A 19,244-nucleotide genomic window follows, 5' to 3' on the forward strand; every position below is an offset into this window, starting at 1 on the left:
ATATATATATAAAATGAGTGTATATAAGTGTATGTATATAAAATGTGCTTACAGTTGTGTGTACCTGTGTTTATAAATGTATACGTCTGTTGTGTTATGTGGGAATATGCTCTGCTGTATTCTTTTACTTTTCCAGTAAAATTATGGTGACTGGATATTCAGTCAGTTTAATCAGTGGTTCTTGTATTTTTTTTATATTGTTCTGATATTTATAGTATTTATATCTTGTGAATATTTTGTTTTAACATTTGAAAAGTAGTTTAGATTCTGTTTTGCTCTTTAGCGATAGTTTTAGTAAAGCTATTTGTTTTTCCTCCGTAGTTCTCAACATCATCATCTGCAAGTATATGTGCCCAACTAAAATATTTCAAACACCTCTACAGCTGCTCAGTGGTGAATGCCTGGAATAAACTACCACTTAGTGTTAGATGGATCCCAAACCTTAACTCTTTTAAAACCGCTCTAAAGGATACCTTTCATAAATCGTGGTCTTGCTTATGCAATCACCTAACTTAATTCTATCTCCCCCTCCCCTTATACTTGCCTAATCCTACTGTAGCAACCATTTCTGCTCTCTCTCTCTCTGATATATCTAATAATAGTCAACTCTTCTTTCAGCATACAGATCTGCAGACTTGGATAGTGATTTGTGTTTTGGAATCATCTCCTGTATATAGTATTATATAGTGTACATTTATAATTTATATCTTCACTTTATTTTTTGCCTGCATGTGACAATTATTTTTTTTTCTTAGTACTATATGGTACTGCACCTCAATATGTTTTAAGTCACTGTATATGTTCTAGCATGTTTTTTTTCTCTGACTATGTCTCATTTTGTGAACTCTAAATGTTATTGTTTCACTCTGTTATTTGATTACTTTTGTTATTGCACTACTTGGAGCTTTTCTCCTTGGGCCTCTGCTGAAAAAAGGCTTCTGCCCAGTCGGATGAACCCAGTTAACAAATGTCAGATAAACTTTTTTTTAGTTTTCTTTGGTTCCTCACTGCCGTTGCTAATTTAAAGCCTCCCAATCCCTCCTTCCAGTGATTCATAATCCTGCTGCTTCTTAGCCTAAGTGGCTCCCCATTTTGACTCTAACACTAGGTTCCCCTACTATAGATAATGCACTACCAGGCATTGCTGAGTAGACTAATAGTAGTGGGGAGCCATCATACCGTGACTGCACAGTGAGGCTCCTTTCTTGCTCTAGCCACTACCATTACGAGGATATCAAGAGTTAAACTGGGTGGCAGTAAAGAGTGGCCTTACACCTTTTCTCCCTGCCTGCACTGTCAAGAGCCTAAGCTGCTAATTAAACTCATGTCAATTGAGCTATAGTCATAGCTTTCTGTCTACACAGCTGGCACAGGCACCTTGTTTTATCTACACAGTTAAACGTTTTGTTTATATTATTTTCATTTGTTAATGGGGTAGAACACTGATCCAGATGGATTCCTATCATGCTCAATCTGGGTGTACAAAAGTATGAAAAGTTGCGTAATTAAATTGCACACAGTTATTAAAATGAATCAAAATAGTATATACAAAGTGTGGATGAAATATGTGGCATATTTATGTTAGACAGTTTAAAGTCATATAGTGAGAGTATGCAATGAGTGTTGGAGATATCTTTGCTTTGAATCACTGTGACAGGTGCAGCTGTTCTTTCCTTATTACCCTTTCAGCCTTTGGATGATTAATTGTATCACCAAGAGAATGTGCATGCATCGATCCTCAGGTTTATTAGGTACAGTACACTGAGGTTTGCTGATCTATTAAAATCTTTGAGCATAATCCCAGATCTGTGCTCCCTGAATCCATCTTCTACACATAACTACTTTTCAGTAAACCCATCATAGCAGATAATTTGTTGCTTTTATCCAGACTACATCTGCTTGTTAAAGAATGTTTATTCTTCTGGATGGTGGACCTTTCCCTTGATGTACTACTATAGCTATGTGACCTGCCAGAGTGCACGCTGGACAACGGTTCTCTACATCAGGATATAAAGGTTGTCTGGGATGGAGATGATGACCTGCAGAAAGAATGCACCATATATAAAGGTAAGTGTAACTGTTTTGTTCCACTTACAGGTAAGATGCATGATGTGACTGGTTTGGTAATTACTGGAGACTAAGCAGAAAGTGGCAGAGGGAAGGCCCTGCAGTTCATTCTCAGTGCGGAAATTAACTGTTACAAATTGTTAGAGGTAGTAGAGGGTAATTCCTAGAGTCTCTTAGAAAGATAGCCTGTTTACATTGTTTTTTTTTCCAGCAAGACAAATCACTTTGAGTGACATGCTGAAATTGTGCCAACTCCATTCTACTGCTTTATGGCATGTATCACTTAAAGGAGCTTAGTATTCACTGTATAGTATATAATTTATGCCACTATAATTGATAGATGGTATTTGTAAACCCTAAATGTGCCTTCGATAAAACATTGCTGGTGTTTGTGTCTGTATTGTGTGCCTGTATATATGTCAGTGTGTGCATGTTCATATTTTTTTTCTTAATTTTGAGATCCCCTTGCTGCAGGTTGCAGTTTTTAGACTAATAGCATCCATTGCCTCTCGTTATGGTGTAGTCTGTCTGTGTTTTTTATTTTTTGTGGTGGGGGTTTGCCATATATGCAAAGCAACTTATGATCTCTGTGACTAATGAAAATTGCTGGTAGTTCTGGATAATGTAGTTGAGAAAGTTATTGGTCCATATGTCAGTACTAGGCCGTTGATCTGGAGGACCATTATTAGTCTAGCCACAACACCCCAAATCATAGGTTCCCATTGACATGACTAATTTATAACTAGTTGACCCCTTTTGATGACTGCTTGAGGGGTCAGACCTGGGTGTATTTATGACTGCTCATCCATTCATTCATGTCACGCTTAAAGAGGATCAGGGAGTCATTTTGCTTTACATACAAAGTCTACTCCATAAAAGAGGGATTCTGTGGTGTTTACATTTATTACAGCAGGTCCTATTTATGTTTTTGTAAAAGTATGTTTCTGTGGAAGTTAAACTATCCTGAGCAGGTGTTAAGCAGGGTGATCTGTGGATGTGCAGGAGGTCACATAGGACTGTATCCTTTGAGGCTTTGTAAGGTTACAGAGGTCACTTCTCAAGAAGCCTGTTAAAAAAAACAGAAAATTGAGAGTGCTTTAAGGCAGTCTGGGTAGCTCAAGGGCATGCCTTATTGAGAAAATGCCATGATTTGTTAAGCTGAGTCATATGTTTATTCAAGCAGATAACAAAGAGGTCTTTATACTCTACTATGGCCTTGGTGATGGATGAAATAAAGAGGCTGACAACTTCCTTAGATCTAGAAGAAGTCCATCCATCCATCCACAACCCCTTTTCCCATTTTTACACATGGGATTGTTGTGTCACTTCAACAGTAGCAATTATCTAGAGACAAAGTTTACACTGCCGGTTGGTTAGCCCTGCCGTGGAAGTTCTTCCACACCACACTCACAACTGTGGCCATTTTAGAGTATACAGTCCACCTACTGCATGTCTTTGGAAAGTGGGAGGAAACCGGAGTACTTGTCGGAAACCCACACGAACACACGGAGGTGATGCAGACTCTGAACAGAAGGCACCCCACCCAAGAATCAAACCGGGGAACCTCTTGCTGTGAGGCGACAATGCTATCCACTGCACCACTGTGCTGCCCTTAAACATCTAGAAGTACCTCCTGGTAATTAGTCTGGCAAGATCAAAGGATTTCCTAACAGCAGTGGATGCATGGTGGTCAAGGGATAATTCATTGTGTATAAACATTCTCAGGTCCGTAATAGCTGTGTCAACTTTCAAAGGGGTGTCACCTGTGTAGCAAGTCCATGGGTACTCAGTTTTGCCTAAAAACCCAATGCTGCTTTTCTGGGCATTTTGTTTTGGGCCATGGTCCAGGTATCACTTATTATTGTGTGTTAGTCCCCCTTGAAGCATTTGGAGGTCAGATGGGGTGTTAATGACAGCTCAGAGTTTTCAGTCAGATGCAGACTTGATCAGCCATAGGACCATGATGTCAGCAATGACATTAGAGAAGCAAAAAAACAAGCAGAACTGATCCTAGGACCAATTTGCCAGAGGCTAATGAATCACTAACATGTTCAAAGAACCCCACCAGGTTCAGGAGGCAGGATCTGCCTTTAACAAACCTAAATTACGTTGTCTCGCTTGTGGAAAACAAATACCACACTGAGACTTCCACTCTTACTGCGTCACTTGTTTCGGCCCAGACCACGATGTCCCTCGTCACTTCTGTCCTTTGTCATGCATTGCATTGCCTTATAGATAAGACTGCTGAGTTTTATAAGTGTATAGTTTTTTGGATCAGTAGTGAATTCCCCGTGTGGAGCAGAATGACTTGTGCAATTCTCCATTCCTCTGGCTTAACTGTAGTGGAGAAGTTGAATTTGAATAGTCGAAGCATTGAGTCTTAAAGTGTCTGATGGTGACATAATGGCATTTTGGCTCAGTATCAGGATGCATGGGGCAAGTGTTTTAGACTTTGGAGAGAGCATTCCAGATCTGCTCCAAAGTGATCAGTGGGGGTGGTGTGGGTGTACTAATAAGTTGGAGGAAGTTAGGGGCAGATATGGGAGTAAAGTTAGAGCTGAATTTGTCTGCTAATGTATTGGCTATGTCCTTAGGGGGTTGAGTAAGTAGTGGTGGTCTGCATTAGCTCTGAGCTTTGCTGGGCATTGCTTCTAAGATTTCTGACATGACTGTAGCAGGCTTTTGTGGTTGTCCTTAAAAGAAGCAATTCTCAATTCATACTTAGTTTTGGAGAATTTGATTTTTTTTTTAATTTTTTTTCTTTGAGTTTATCTCTCAATGGGTTATTGGGTTTGCTTTTAAGACTGTAAGTTTTGTCCTCCTATTGTATACTTTGTTTATACTAGGGTTCCACCAGTGGGGTTTATTCCTGAATTTGCCATTTTATTTGTTTATGTGGTATCCTGAACCTATGTGCAAAAATGGGAAAAAGGGTGATGGATGGATGGATGGATTTGTGTCTTATGGGGAAAGATTCCTTGATGCATGCTTTGAGCTGGACTTCGAAATTATCCACAAATCAGGCAGCATTCATAGTGGAGTTAGCGAGGTGAGGAGGGCACTTACATTTCATTAGGTCTTTAGTTAGCTGAATTAAGTTTGCTTCAGAGTTGTCTCTAAAGACAGAAGTTTTGTGGTAAGTTCATTTTTTCTCCTATTAGTGAGTGTTACTGAATGGCGGTCAGATTTGATCAGTGATGTGGTAACTGTAGGTGTTGAGCATAGGGTGACAATATTAGTGAGAACCAGGTGCAATCGTTTCGAACCTCTAGTTGGGATTAGAACAAATTGGTCTTTGGAGCTAGCTTTAATGAAGTCCATGAGTCTATATGGGTGTGTGTTTGTGGTGGTGCAGGTTTCCCAGTTAATGGAGGGATGGGTGGTATTAGGCTGAAATAGTGAATGGTTTCAGTTTGTTTAGATATGCCTCATAGGCAGCAGGTGACATGGAAAGGGGGTATGGTAGATAGCCATGATATGGTATGCAGTTCTATTTACTGTGCAAAGGATATGGAGAAGTTCAGGGTCATTGTTCAGGCGTATGAGTCTAAAGTTAAGATAGTTTTTTAGGGATACAGAGACTACACTTTGGGTCTGAAAATGTGTTAAGTACCAAAACCCTGCAATGTGGTGTTGGTTTCACTGTTCTGAAGCCATGTTTCAGTAACTATGCAGACATCTTTGTTTTCAAGATTTCAAAATGCCTGTAAAAGGAGTGCAATGTCTTGTTTAGGCTTCTAATGTTGAACAGGGCTATCTTTCTGTAGTTTTGATTTTCTTTAGCTGTATAGGTCATTTGAGGACTGACAAACCTAAAAAAAAGTAATATGGAGGAGGAAAAAGGTTCTGGCCAATGTAGAGAAGCCATGAGAAGAGAGGTGCTCGCCAATCCTAGCAAAGCAGCCATGGTTGTAAATCATCTCCTCAAGGCTGATGTATAGTGGATCCTGTTTGAATGACACCAGTAGTGAACTCAATGTCTGAAGTCATTTATCTTTTGTTTACATTGTTGCATGTTGCATCATTTTTGTAGTGGGTAGGATACTAATCAGTAGTAGTTTCACATCAATTTCATATGCATATTTTGAGAGCTCTATCGTATCCTTGTTCAAATGATCCAAGGGCTAGGTCTCAAATCATTCATTCTCACATGTGCAGTGATCATGTCATGTGTGTACTTAAGAGTTAATGGACTTGAGGGCCTTAGTGGCACTACAGATCCTGGCACCTGAGGAGCAACTAACAGTCACTCTCTTTTCTCAGCCTGGTGAATGGTACATCTGTCTCACTGACTATTGAGTCACCTGTGTCTTAGACATAACCAGATGTGTTGTGTCGGCCTTGCTGTTTTATGGACTTTGGCCTGTCATCTGTCTAACTCCCTTTTGTAGTTGCGTGGCTTGAACTGTCCGTGTATGTTGTTTGCCTGTTTAACACTGAGTGTCCTGTACACCAAACCTTTATCTAGGAGGTATTTGTCCTTTAGGAAAGGACTTTCTAAGTTCCTCTTTGTAAGAAGGTTTATTTGTCTAAGATATGTTGATCATGGTTGTGTGAGGTGGAAGTCAGAATTGAAAATATGCCCAGTAATAGAGTACAGTCTTTGAAGAGAGGTTGGTCTACAAGGTTAGTAGATAATTGCACTTCTTACATACGGGAATAGCCTGTAGGAGGAATGGAGTAGCATGAGAGCATGCTGTAGATTATGTTCTTAGTGTTGCAGTGTTTTCTTGGATCTTTCTGCCATACAGAACCCCACGACTGTCCCAATTTCCAGAGTCTTTCCATCATCCCTAGCCGACAAACTTCTAAGAACTAACATCTTGACATCTGGTTGTAAGAGGGGCATCCATCGGTGCCATCTTCATTTCATTCTAGTCATGCAGTCTGATGCTCTACTACATTTTATTAGACACTTGAAGTCCATTCATTGGTTGTTTTCTCCAGAGTTTCTTACAACCTGCTTAAAGATAACTGCTCCGTTGGACAAAATTTTTTTTGATTTATGTTTGAAAGGGGGCAGTAACTGCTTGAAGTGTGGGAAGCAAATCTTTCATAAAGACTTTTTTGTCAGTTTTATTTTTGGGTGACAGAATGACATTTGTAGTTGTCAGGATTGTGCTAGACCCGTAAGTGTAGTGCAGAAGTCCTTGCAGCACATATGGAGTCCTCAGACCTGGTTCCTTCCACTTCTCATTCCTCTGTGTTCGCTACTACTTTGCCTAATAAATGTAGACAAAAAGTTGAAGGAAAAGGGTTTAGTAGGTGATTGGGCTCCTTCTGCATTCAGATCTGCTGAAGACTTCTGTGAGGTGCTTATGCAGCTTCGTGGTCCAACAACTACTAGGCCAAAGCCCTTTGGAGTGACCCGATAGGAGGTTGGCATGACAGCAGGCTGTTTGGCACTAGAGTAACCATAACCAGTGTTGGGTGGGTCTTAATCTGCTCTGCAGGCTGTATTTTCCATCTTCCGATGACTGAGTTGTGTTTATGAGGAAGACAGCTGTTGTGCATAAAAGAACAAACCTCAGGAAACCAGACTGAGGTTCCATTTGCCTGACTGTGAACTGGGTATGGATTTTACTGCAAGGTGTAGTGCGAATGATATTACATCCACAGTTGATCTATTTGCCTGGTAAGCAAACTGGAGTGGCTCAAAGGACTTAGGCAAAGCAGCTGGGAGAGATAAGAACTTTCTCAGGCGCAAACTCATTACAGACTGCTTTTAAGTCTGCCATACCCCAGACCACTGCCTATTCTTCTGGTTCATGTATTGCTAGATGATATTTGACGTCTCTCTGCACCCGAACTCTGTGTCACGTGTCCCAAGGAAACCTGATCATTTTTATAGGGTGCATGACGACCAAAAGAACGTCAGCAAAAATCCACAAGCTGATCCTTTAGTAGTGTTTACTGAATACACAAAAGGTGCCCCTAAGAGTATGGCTAGTCACCCCTTATCTAATAACAGAGAAAGCAGATTGTTAGATAGATTTGGCAAAAATACATGTATATTTGCTACCTCTCTTTGAGGGCTGTTGACTGTCAATTTCATGTGTTAAAATACTTGTCATTACAGGAACAAATCATTTGTAAGGTTGAGGAAATTACAGACAAGGCCTTTCAAGGAGAAATGCAGGAGGTATCTAGATCAGCACGCTAGGTATCCAGGCATTTTCTAAACTGTGGATCTGATGTCAGTTTTCATTTTATCCTCACATGTGGGTTCGAATCAGAGCCCGCAGATCTGACTCTGCCATTGCAGCTTGTGGCAGCCAAAAACCTCTGGAACACCCTCCACTACCCACAATGCCCCTCTCCCAATCACCGCAGATGTTGTTTGCCGATTTGTGAGGATGTGGTGTTTCCTGTCAGTTCTCGAGCAGTAAAGGATTTTTCTGTATTTTATATTACCTTTCTTTCATAGTTTTGTCAGATTTTTTTGCCTGTTGTCTCTTTTTAAGCTGTTCCTGTCGTTCCCAATTCTTCTCGGAGCTTTACTTAAATTTTATACATTAAAACTTCACTGTTTCCCTACTTCCTTTTGCACCCTCTTCTTCACTACTGTTTTTTTTCTTTAAAAAAAAAAATAGTAGTGTTTCACTGTAGTCATTGAAACAGTTTCTTTCTGACTTCTGGTTGCAGTTCCCATCTCGTTGGTGTTATGTCGTTCTTGATGTTCTTCGTGTTTCACTGTTGCAGTCATCACATTTGGGTTATCCCTGCCAGGGTAGCCCTCGGCCGGCCCGAATACCATAGACTTAGTATTTCTGCGTCATTTGCTGTCACTTGAGGACTGATGTCAGAAGTATAAAGCAAGGCATCCGACACCATTACATCAGTCTTTCTTACCATGGAGCCCAAAGTAGAAGCAGTTTGCACGAGTGCCGTTCAGCTGCTACCTGAGTTTTTGCCTACAGAATTGAAGATGGCGTCTTCTAAAGCTAAGTACCCCATTGGGGATCCCTTTTTTCTTGCACTAACCTAGGTCAGAAAAAGTTAATTGTCTCTCCTGTGGAAAACAAATACCACACTGAGACTTCCACTCTTACTGCGTCACTTGTTTCGGCCCAGACCACGATGTCCTTCGTTGCTTCTGTCCTTTGTTCAATGCCAGAACTTTCCATTGTTGGGCCCCTATTGTAGCCAGATAATTTTGCTTAAAGCCCTCAAATTAAGATATGGCTTTGGTAAGCCATCTGACAGCAGATCTTCCAAAAAAATGAAAAGATAAAGACAGAGACAGACTGCACTTGTCCAAACCTACCAATGACGCTTCCATTAAGCTAGTCTTCAGTTCTTCGGTCCTCAGTGAGGCACTTTTGCAGCTCCAGATGCCTGCTTCTGTTGATTCGCAGGCTGCTATAAAGACCGTTTTGGAGTCCGGTATGCCGCGGAACTCTTCTTCGACTAAGGATCCTTCAGTCATCTCGACCTTGGATGGGTATGGAGCCGCTGAGCAGGCACCGGCTTCTGGGGAAGTCCTTTGCACTACCGAATCTCGACACAAACTGACGTCTTCTTTTGTGACTAACATTCTTTCTAAAACTGCCGAGTTTTAGGCCCCCAGTATGAACTACACCAAAGAAACCAATGACCCACTCTCAGGTGTCTGCTACCTTGCCTCAGTCTCAAATGCTTAAAATGGTGGAAGACCTTATCATGCTGATCAGGGGAAGCCAAGCTACCCCTCCAAAAGGAAAAGAGATCTGTCCCCTGTAGTCTTGTCTGAACAAGAGTCAGATGAATCTGATGTATTTGAATATGAAGACATGCAACCCCTCTCCACTTATGAGGATTCTGATGCAGAGGATTCCATTCCTTCAGCCTCTCCCCCAGAGGATTTTTCCTTTGGGGAAACCCTCAATACTTTAAGGGAGCATTTCCAATGGCCGAGTCAGGACTACCCTCTGTCTAAAAAGATACTCAAGAGAATTCCTAGATCTTTCACAACACAGACCTTTGGCCACCCCACCCCCGTTCTCAATGTTGTGGAGGATGTTTTTCCTCGAATCCAACTTGACTCCTGACACCCTTCCTCCTGCTCCCAGAAAACCAAACAGGTACTATAGAGTACCTGACTCACACAAGTATCTTTTTACACATCCTACTGCTGACCCTGAGGTCTCAAGGGGCAAAAGGAATTAAAGCAACCTCTACTAAGAATCCCACCCCCTCAGACAGGGATTCCCATGCATTGGACAGATGGGGTAAGAAAGTATACACCTCAGCTGCTCTTGCTATCAGGGCACTAAATTGTCAGTTCCATATGCTGAAATTTCAGCAACATACCTTGGAACCCCTTAAACAAAAATTGTCTTCCTTTCCTGCTTGGGTAGAATCTAAACATTTATAAGAGTTAATGCAGTCTGCAAGTCAAGTAACTTAACACAGCTTACACTGTGGTTTTTGACGCCCTAGAAGCTTCTTGCAGGGCAGCAGTCACTGGATCTGTCATTAGAAGGCATGCATGGCTTAAGGAACATCCCCTGCCAGATCATGTCAAATCTAAATTTTTGGATGCCCCCTTGCACAATGATAACTTATTTGGCACTAAGGCAGAAGAGGTCTTAAAAAAGGTGGAAGAAAAAGCAAACTCTATGCAAACAGTTAAGGATTTCTTGCAGGTCCAGCGGGCACTGTCCCTCCAAATGCTGGTCCTTTCCTGCTCCCAGTAAACCGGCCCAGTCTAGGCCCCATGGAAGCAGACCCCCCCCCCGACAACAGCCCCAGGGAATGCAGAGATCTAAGCAATGGACTACCTCCACTTCAAAACCAGGGGGTTCTAAGCCACCCCCTTATGGTAAAAACTCACAATGACTCATCTCCTCCACCCCCTTCCTCTCCCTACCTTCACTTACCCCTAGGAGAAAAAACTGTCCTTTCACTCAAGCACCTGGGCCTCCATTACCAAGGACCACTGGGTTCTGAACATTTTATCTCAGGGATACAAATTTTCCTTCCACACCATTCCAACCCCAAAAGGGTTCCCAGATCTACCACCAAATCAGTGGGCAGAGGCTCAAAAGCAAATCCTTTTTTGCTCACTATGAGGGCAGCAGAGCACGTTCCTGCAGAACAGGTAGGCCAAGGTTTCTACTCCATACTTTTTCTGGTGCCCAGAAAAGAAGGCACCTGGCACCCCATCCTCGATCTATCTATTCTAAACACCTTCCTAGTGATCCCAAAATTCAGAATGCCCACCCTCCAGCAGCTGCTACCCATGCTCTCCAAGGATGCTTGGCTAGCCACCCTAGATCTAAAAGAGGCCTACCTCCACATTCCTATCAGGGAGTCATGCAGGAAATATCTCCGCTTCAGGGCAGGATCTCAACACTTTCAGTTCTCTGCACTTCCTTTGGCTTATCTACTGCTCCCAGAGTTTGATTCTGGCCATTGCCTTTTGCAGACAAAGAAATATTCAGATTTACCCTTATTTAGATGACTGCCTTATTCAGGCAGACAGTCATGAGAAGCCGCTCAAGAACCTGGCCTTTATAAAGACCCTACTAACCTCCCTAGGGTACACAATCAATGAAAAGAAATCCAAACAGGTGCCCACCCAAAGGATAATCTTCCTGGGACCAAGTCTGGACACAGCTTACACATGGCATACCTAACTCCAGAGAAACAAAGTTTCTTGACAGACTACTTCTCTCATGTAGCCACAAGGCCCCAGCTAACCACAAGGAAGAATCCTACCGATGTCCTTGATACAATCACAAGATGGGTTGCAAACAAAAACTCACCATCATAGAACTACTCATTAGCTCAACTGGCGCCATGTCAGGACTCAAAGCCTGTCACAAGTGGTGGTGTACCTGGTCAGAGTTGTCTGCAGGGTCAGCGCCACATCCAAGTCAATCCTTCCACAGGGCAAACATAGGAGGCCCATGGTTGACAAGTCAGTTCTTAATTTTAGCATCCAAGCACTAGTAGAAAATACATCTGGACACAGGAGAATGAAGGCTAGCAAAAGCCATGACTGCAACGGATATCTCAAGCTAGGTTTACGCCAGAAAACACACCCAAATAAAAAAGGTTATGCACACAATTCCATAACAAAAAAATGCCAAATTACCTAAGAAGAATGCCAAAAAAAAAAATAACTATACCCCAGGGGAAAACCAAAGGACTACCCTAGCTACCAAATAGGTGGCAATCCACTGAGCACAGAAGACCCAGGGCAGTGCTTTTCAGCGCTGTGTACAAGTGTCCCATGCGACACCCAAGTAGTTAAAATGCTACATTAAAGAGACTTCATGTGGATTCTAATCTCTCCTGAAAAGGGTCCATCTCTCCCTCTACTCATCCTCCTCATCCCTCATCAACGTGTGCACAAGACATGCCGACATGTGCTGATCCGACACTTGCAGCAGCTGGAGGGCAGCTGGAAAAGCTACCAAAAACATCCAAAGGGATAAGGGTCTGTCCTATCTGTCCCGACAGAAGAAGACTGAAGGAACTCAAGCACTGTGACCTCACTTGAACATACAAGGCCATGACAAACAAGGCCATGGATGAATATGCTTCACCTCAAGATGAAAGATCCGCCAGAGCCACAGCCACAAGGGCAGGAGACCTCAGGGAGAGACGGCATATTAGACGCAGCCGGAGGGGGATAGATTCATCACCCAAAGACTCTGCTGTGGAATAAAATCCCTAATATGTGAGGCAGAATATATGAGGCAGAGCACCAGAGAACCTTTGACAAGAGGATGGGAGATAATGGACAGGAAATTTGACCCATTACCTACCTGTCACTACTGCTCAGAGGCACAGAGGCACAGCAAGCAAATGTCCCCATATCCCCATACTAATGGGGGTAAGTAAGCCACAAAACTATGGGCTAGGCTTGTAAATGCCCTCGGGCAGATAGCCTAGTATGAACCTATGAACCTAATACTGCAAGCTCTGGGGTTTATGGCATCTTGCATACTACTTATTCCATATGCCAGACTGCATATGAGGAAACTTCAGTGGTACCTAAAGGGCCTTTGGTGCCAACACTCTCAAGACCTGGAAACTCTTCTACCTGTAATTTCTTGCCTCAGAAAAGATTTTCTGTGGTGGGCAACAGCATGCTCCCACAAGGGAATGCCTTTCTCCCCACCCTCTGCCACCCAGACCCTCACCATAGACGCATCAGACTACAGTTGGGGTGCACAGCCTCTGCCATGCAACTACACCTGTTAGCACAATTCCTACCAGGCTCTCCCAACTCTCTGGCAGACCAATTAAGCAGAAATCTTCTGGACCCACACAAGCAGCAACTCAACAGAAGTACCTTCACCCTAATAACTCAGAAATGGGGAACCCCGAAGGTCGACCTCTTTGCCTCCCACACCAACCATCAGCTCAGCAAATTCTGCACCAGGAAGCATCACTGCATGGCTTTGAAAGTGGATGCCCTGTCATAGTCTATCGGTCTATGCCTTTCCTCCCTTACCTCTCATCCCCAGGGTACTACTCAAAATAAGGGAGGTAAAACCAAGGACCATTCTCATAGCTCCAGACTGGCCCCACTACACTTGTACCCCTTGCTGCACAGCCTGTCCTCACTAGCCCATGGCATCTTCCTCAAATTCCAAACCTCCTGACCCAGAGGGAAGGGGAGATCTTCCATCCCCAATTGCAGACACTCAGTTTGGCAGCTTGGCTTATTCCCTAACCCCGAACCTATCTGCCAACCTCAGTAAACAGGTTCTGGATGTTCTCCATGGGGCCAGACATCCTAGCACCAGAAAGTCTTATGCTGATGAATGGAAAAGGTTCTGCACCTGGATCCAGGCTAAGGGAGCCAATACAGCACAGCTCTCCCTCCCTCTTATCCTGGATTACTTAGCTGACCTACTACACAGTGGCCTCTCTTTCTCCTCTATAAAAATTCATGCCTCTGCTATTTCTGCTTATTTTCCCACTGAGCAGCCCCTTTTCTCACACCCTTTGATCAAACAGTGACTAAGAGGGGATAGCAACTTGAGGCCACCAAGAAGGGTACCGACCAGCTTTGGACCTTAACCTTGTATTGGAAAACTCATCCTGCCCCCTTTCGAACCAGCTTCTGCAGAGCTAAAATTTCTCTCCTGGAAGACAGCATTCCTTCTGGCCATCACTTCATCCAGAAGAGTCTCTGAGCTGCAAGCACTCATGGCTGTGGAATCCTTCATCATCTTTCATGCAGACAGGGTATCCCTCAGAACTAACCCATCCTTCATGCCCAAGGTGGTGTCCAGTGTGGCTCTCAACCAATCCATTCATTTGCCCACCTTTTTTCCTAATCCCCAGAACAAAGGGAAAGGATTCTTCACCCTCTAGATGTGTACAGACAGCTCAGATTCTATCTAGACAGGACTAAATCCTTCAGAAAGTCTGATCAATTGCTGGTTAGCTTTGCTGCAGGGGCAGAAGGCAAAGCCATCTCCAAACAAACTTTTTCCAAATGGATAGCACACTAGCACACTACGTCCATTTCTGCTACAAACAGCATGGAAAGCATAACCCCAAGGGTTGGAGGGTGGGCAGGACACACTCCACCAGAGCAGCCTCCACCTCTGTGGCTTTCTTCAGAGGAGTCCCAACCAGGGACATCCTGGAGGCTGCCACCTGGACATCTGTTCATACTTTTACCAAGCATTACCACCTGCCTCTCTCCAAATCCAAGGCAGTGTTTGCCTCTGCAGTCTTGCAAGGCATCCTAGCCAGCCCCTAATTTCATTGACTGCCTCCACCCTTTTCCTCAGCTTTGGGAATCAACCCAAATGTGATGACTACAACTGTGAAACACGAATAACATAGTACAGTTGTGTACACTTAACATAAATGTAGATGTTCAAGTGTATTCACTGTTGCAGTCCTGGTTCCCCCTCCATCCCCCTTTCTTCTTTTTCTCCTTTTATTACCATTCTGACTTGTTCTCATTTCCTTTCAAGGGACTTATTGGTATTTATTTTCCACTGGTGGGGTTTTCTCCACCAGACCCTGGCCTCCTACTTGGGGGATCCTGACAGGTTAAGGCAAGAAAAACTGATGTAATGGCATCAGCTGCCTTGTTTTATACTACTGACGACCTGACGTCAGTCCTCATGCGACAGCAACCGACTCAGAAATACTAAGTCTCTGGTATTCAGGCCGAGGGCTACCCTGGCAGGCATACATTGTTGGAAACTCCTGGTGTCTGGCTGGTGTGTGATTCTCAAACAGTCTGGAATTATATCGCTGATTGATAAGTATATTTCTTGGCATTTTAACCTTTGAGTTCTGCACTGTCTTAATTTTGCCTGACTGAATTGTTTTATATATTTTCTGGCATAGTTTTCTGTTTCTCATTTGTCCTGAAACTGTTTCCCCTCCCCCCACCCTATTCTTGTGGTGGTGTTAAAGTTGTTGGCTTTGCAGTTGCCGGCCTCTACTATAAATTTGATCTGGGACACCCCTCCCAGTCTGGTGTTCACTCTACTTAATACAGAGAGAACATTTGAGAAGGCCAACCCACTTAGGTTCTTAACCATGAATTTTTGGCAATATTTTACTTCACTGGCTCACCCTGAGTTTTCCACAGGAGTGGGCATGGCACGGATGATTGACGAGTGAACCTGCATATGAAATGAGGCATGATTGACATGCCATTCATATTAGCCGGTGACATCATGCATCTTGTTACCTTGATAGAAGTAATCGTAATGTGTCAAAATATTATTGAGATTAAAATCTGTTGTTTGTTGACTAGTTGAAAAAGAGCTGTCATTTGTTGGTGTATGATACGTGAGTTTTTGCTAAATACAGTTTATTTGACGTGGTTAAAGTATTTGGTCAGAAAGCGCTAAGTTAGCTCCCTGGCATGGAAAGCTGTATGGTAAACCTGAACTGAATGTTGTGTTCTCCCTATGGCAATGTTAGTCTACATATGTATTTCATGTATAGCTATTCCCATGATGAGTTGATGGTATGTAATGGAACAAGGGTTAGGGTTGTATTTTTTTAATGTGCAGTGATATGTTTCTTATTTGAATGGAAAAATGAAACGGATAATGTACAAGTGTAGGATTGTTAAGTGTGACAAGTGTGGTGCCTCACTCGCAGTCGCAGACGGTGCAGATCATATATTAGAGTTATAAAATAGCAACAATTTGTATCTCTGGATTTTCGCTGATAGTGCAGATCATATATTCTTCTTCTTCTTTCGGCTTTTCCCAGTTAGGGGTCACCACAGCGGATCACCTGTCCGCTCATAATTGGGAGTGGAGTTTTACAGTGTCGAGTTGCCAGCCCGGCGCCCAACCTTCCACAGAAGGCATGCACACACTCACACCTATATTAATGTTATAAAATAGCTTTGTCCATATTTCTTGCAATAAAAGATTGAGAGAAAGGCAACAATTGGATATACATTGTTTATGTACAAAGTGTGACAGTCTGAATAAATATCTGCTAAGGCTGGTAAACATAAGGACAAGTAACAGAAATAGTGCACATGTTTAGAAATAGTAAATATTTTTATATGAGCAGCTTCATCTCCACTATTACCACCGTGTTTGCAGTGTGTGCTGTAGGTGTTATCTGCCTCTCTAGGAAACAGCAAATGTTATGTAGTCCAGTCTCGCCTACATTCTTACCCATGAGTTCGGAGCCGAATGTTGGCTCCGACTCGGCCAAAACATTTCTAGCTTGAATTCTTTCTATTGGCTGGGCTAAGATGGTATCCCATGCTGCACTGCTCTATATTCCCAGATCTCATTTGCCGCTCGTGTAGCTCGGACGTGGTCTCGCTCTTGGCTGTGGCTAAGTACCCTTTTTTCTTCATTATTAGAGAATTGGTTGCAAACAAAAAGCTATTTTAATAGCTATTGTGTGTTCTGGTCTTGTATGGTGAAAAAGTTTTGTGTTTGATCGTTTTTTTCTGTGGTATCCCTCTAGCTGTTCCAACAGGCTAGGCCCATTTCAGTTAGAGGACCTAGTCTGTCCCTTGCTTCCTTGTGTTATATATTTTTTTACAGGTCTAAAACCATTTAAATTAGAGGTTTTAGTCTTCCTCTCCTGTGTTGTGCCTAATGATCATTTTACTTTGAGATCTTGAGGTTCTCATTTGTGGTAGTGTTTTCCAACCTTGTAACTGTTTTACCGTTGGTACTGTTGTCAGTTATTGTTGTCTTTGGTGCTTTATTGTAGCTAACTATGTCCAAAGATTTTAAGGAGCACAAGCCCTCTGGCTTCAAGAAATGCTCTAGGTGCAGCTATAAAATGTCCATTACAGATGGACATTCTGTCTGTGTGTATTGCCTGGGAGCAATCCATCTCCAGGAGTCGTGCAGTTTCTGTCATGTGTTTTGTCCGAGAGTTCTTCAGGAAAGGAAGAATAAGTTGATTCTGAAGGGACTTTTGAAACCTTCCTTTGAGGAGGGTCTGGAAACTGCTTCCAGCTCCAAAACAAAATCTTCAAAATCTAAAAAGAGATCTCCGGCTCCATCAGTCTCCTCGGAGCCACCGGAGAAAATAGCAAAGTCTGCTTCGACATCCTCTGCTCCATTGTCCTTGGGGCCACAGGAAGTGTCTGTGGTTACGGAGCCGATCGCCTAGCATTAGGCCAGCATCACCTCCTCGCAGGTCCCCTTCGGAGAGGAGGTCTCGATCTCCCTCTCTATCCTGTAAATCCTCCAGGACCTTCTCAGATGTTGACGTCGATAGAGTGGTGCAGAGACTCCTTCAGTCACCGGTTTTGGCAAAATTGTTTTCGGCTCTGACCCAGTCTGCTCCGGAACCCATCCTTCAACCTGCTTCGATACTTCCTCCGAGCGAATCTCAGCTTTCGGAGCCGGAGTTCTCGGCTCCGTGTGATGTCCCTAGGTCTGTTCCGACAGCCCCTCCTGGCTTATCCATGCCAACGTCAGCTCCAACCCCGTCTGATTCAGGATTCCTTGGTCAGACCCAAGGGAGAGGCTTCGGGACACTTATAGGTTCCTAGTCTCTCTCTCGGTACTTCAGCGTGGGGAAGTCTGACTCCTGTCATGGTTTTGGAGGCTGGTCGCTCTTCGGACTCAGGGGGAACAGCCTTCGAGGCCATGCAGAGTGCGCTGGCCAGGTCATCAGTGGCATCACGAGGGTCGGTCACTCTGTCCCCTACCACACCGGTGCACGTCTCTGATTGCCATCTATCTCTAGACAGCGGAGCCCCAAGGCCTCAGGGTACCCCCATGAGTGGTCCCCACATTTCTGAGGGCCCCTCAGAGTCATTGCCTGAAGAGCCACCCAGAAAGAAGACATGCAAGAGGAAGCAACATAGATTCCCAGGGTGAGTCTCTCACATCAAACATCGACCTCGAGGAATCGGAGGGGTCCCCAAGTCATCCTCTGAGGATGTTTCTTTCTCTGACATTCTAGAGATTTTGAAACAAAGAGGTGACTAGCCATCCAAAGCCCCCTCTGAGGAGGAGTCTGTCTTCCTGAAGGCCTTTGGTGCTCAGCCCTCTGCCTCCTGGGTATCTCCACCCTTCGAGCTTCTGGATTTGGTCTGTCGAAGGGTGTGGGAGACCCCTGACTCTGTGGAACCAGTCCCCAGGAGACCCAATAAATTTCTGTCTGCTCCTCCTGGTAAGAAATTTTTGTCCAAGGGAGTCCCTGTGGATGCCATGGTAGTGGCAGCGGCCACTCAGAAGGAATTAGCCGAGACTTCTTCCACCGTCCATCCTCCTAACAAGGAGTCTAGGACCATGGACCGGTATGGGAAGCTTACCCTTTCTTTAACTACCTTTACCTTACGGTCACTGAATTATTTACACAGCTCCAGAGAGATCTCCTCAAGGAGCTTGGAGATACTCTCACTGGTAACGTTTCTGAGGCAGTGACCCAGACAGTTAATGCTCAGATGTCTACCCTCAATTCCATCGTTAACTCCTCCATGAGGCTCATCTCATATGCAGCTGATGGAGCGAGTAGGGCAGCAAGTTCAGGAGTTGCTCTTAGGAGACAGGCCTGGATGTGCCTTTGTCATTTCGCGGAGGCCTTCAAGTATTCCTACACCGACGCCCCTTTCGATGGTTCCTCTTTATTCAGAACCAAGGTGAAAGACACCCTCACCAGGTGCGAGCAGGAGGGAAAAAGTCTGTCTGCTGTAGGAGTCCATTTTTCCCTTCCCTCTAGGCCTTATCCCAAGGCCCAGAGGGGTGGCAAAATGTGGTTCA

General features: G+C 43.8%; 1 protein-coding gene across 1 annotated transcript in view; it reads left to right on the forward strand.

The window, feature by feature from the left end:
- Positions 1–19,244, forward strand: part of RABGGTA (Rab geranylgeranyltransferase subunit alpha) — a 1,248,770-nt gene that overhangs the window by 842,589 nt on the left and 386,937 nt on the right. The window contains exon 10 of the mRNA XM_044058049.1: positions 1,959–2,067. Within this exon, the coding sequence (XP_043913984.1) occupies positions 1,959–2,067 (109 nt within the window). The remainder of the gene's footprint in view (positions 1–1,958; positions 2,068–19,244) is intronic.

This window comes from Protopterus annectens, chromosome 16.part0 (assembly GCF_019279795.1).
Source record: "Protopterus annectens isolate FY-2018-M chromosome 16.part0, PAN1.0, whole genome shotgun sequence".
Classification (NCBI taxonomy): domain Eukaryota; kingdom Metazoa; phylum Chordata; order Ceratodontiformes; family Protopteridae; genus Protopterus; species Protopterus annectens.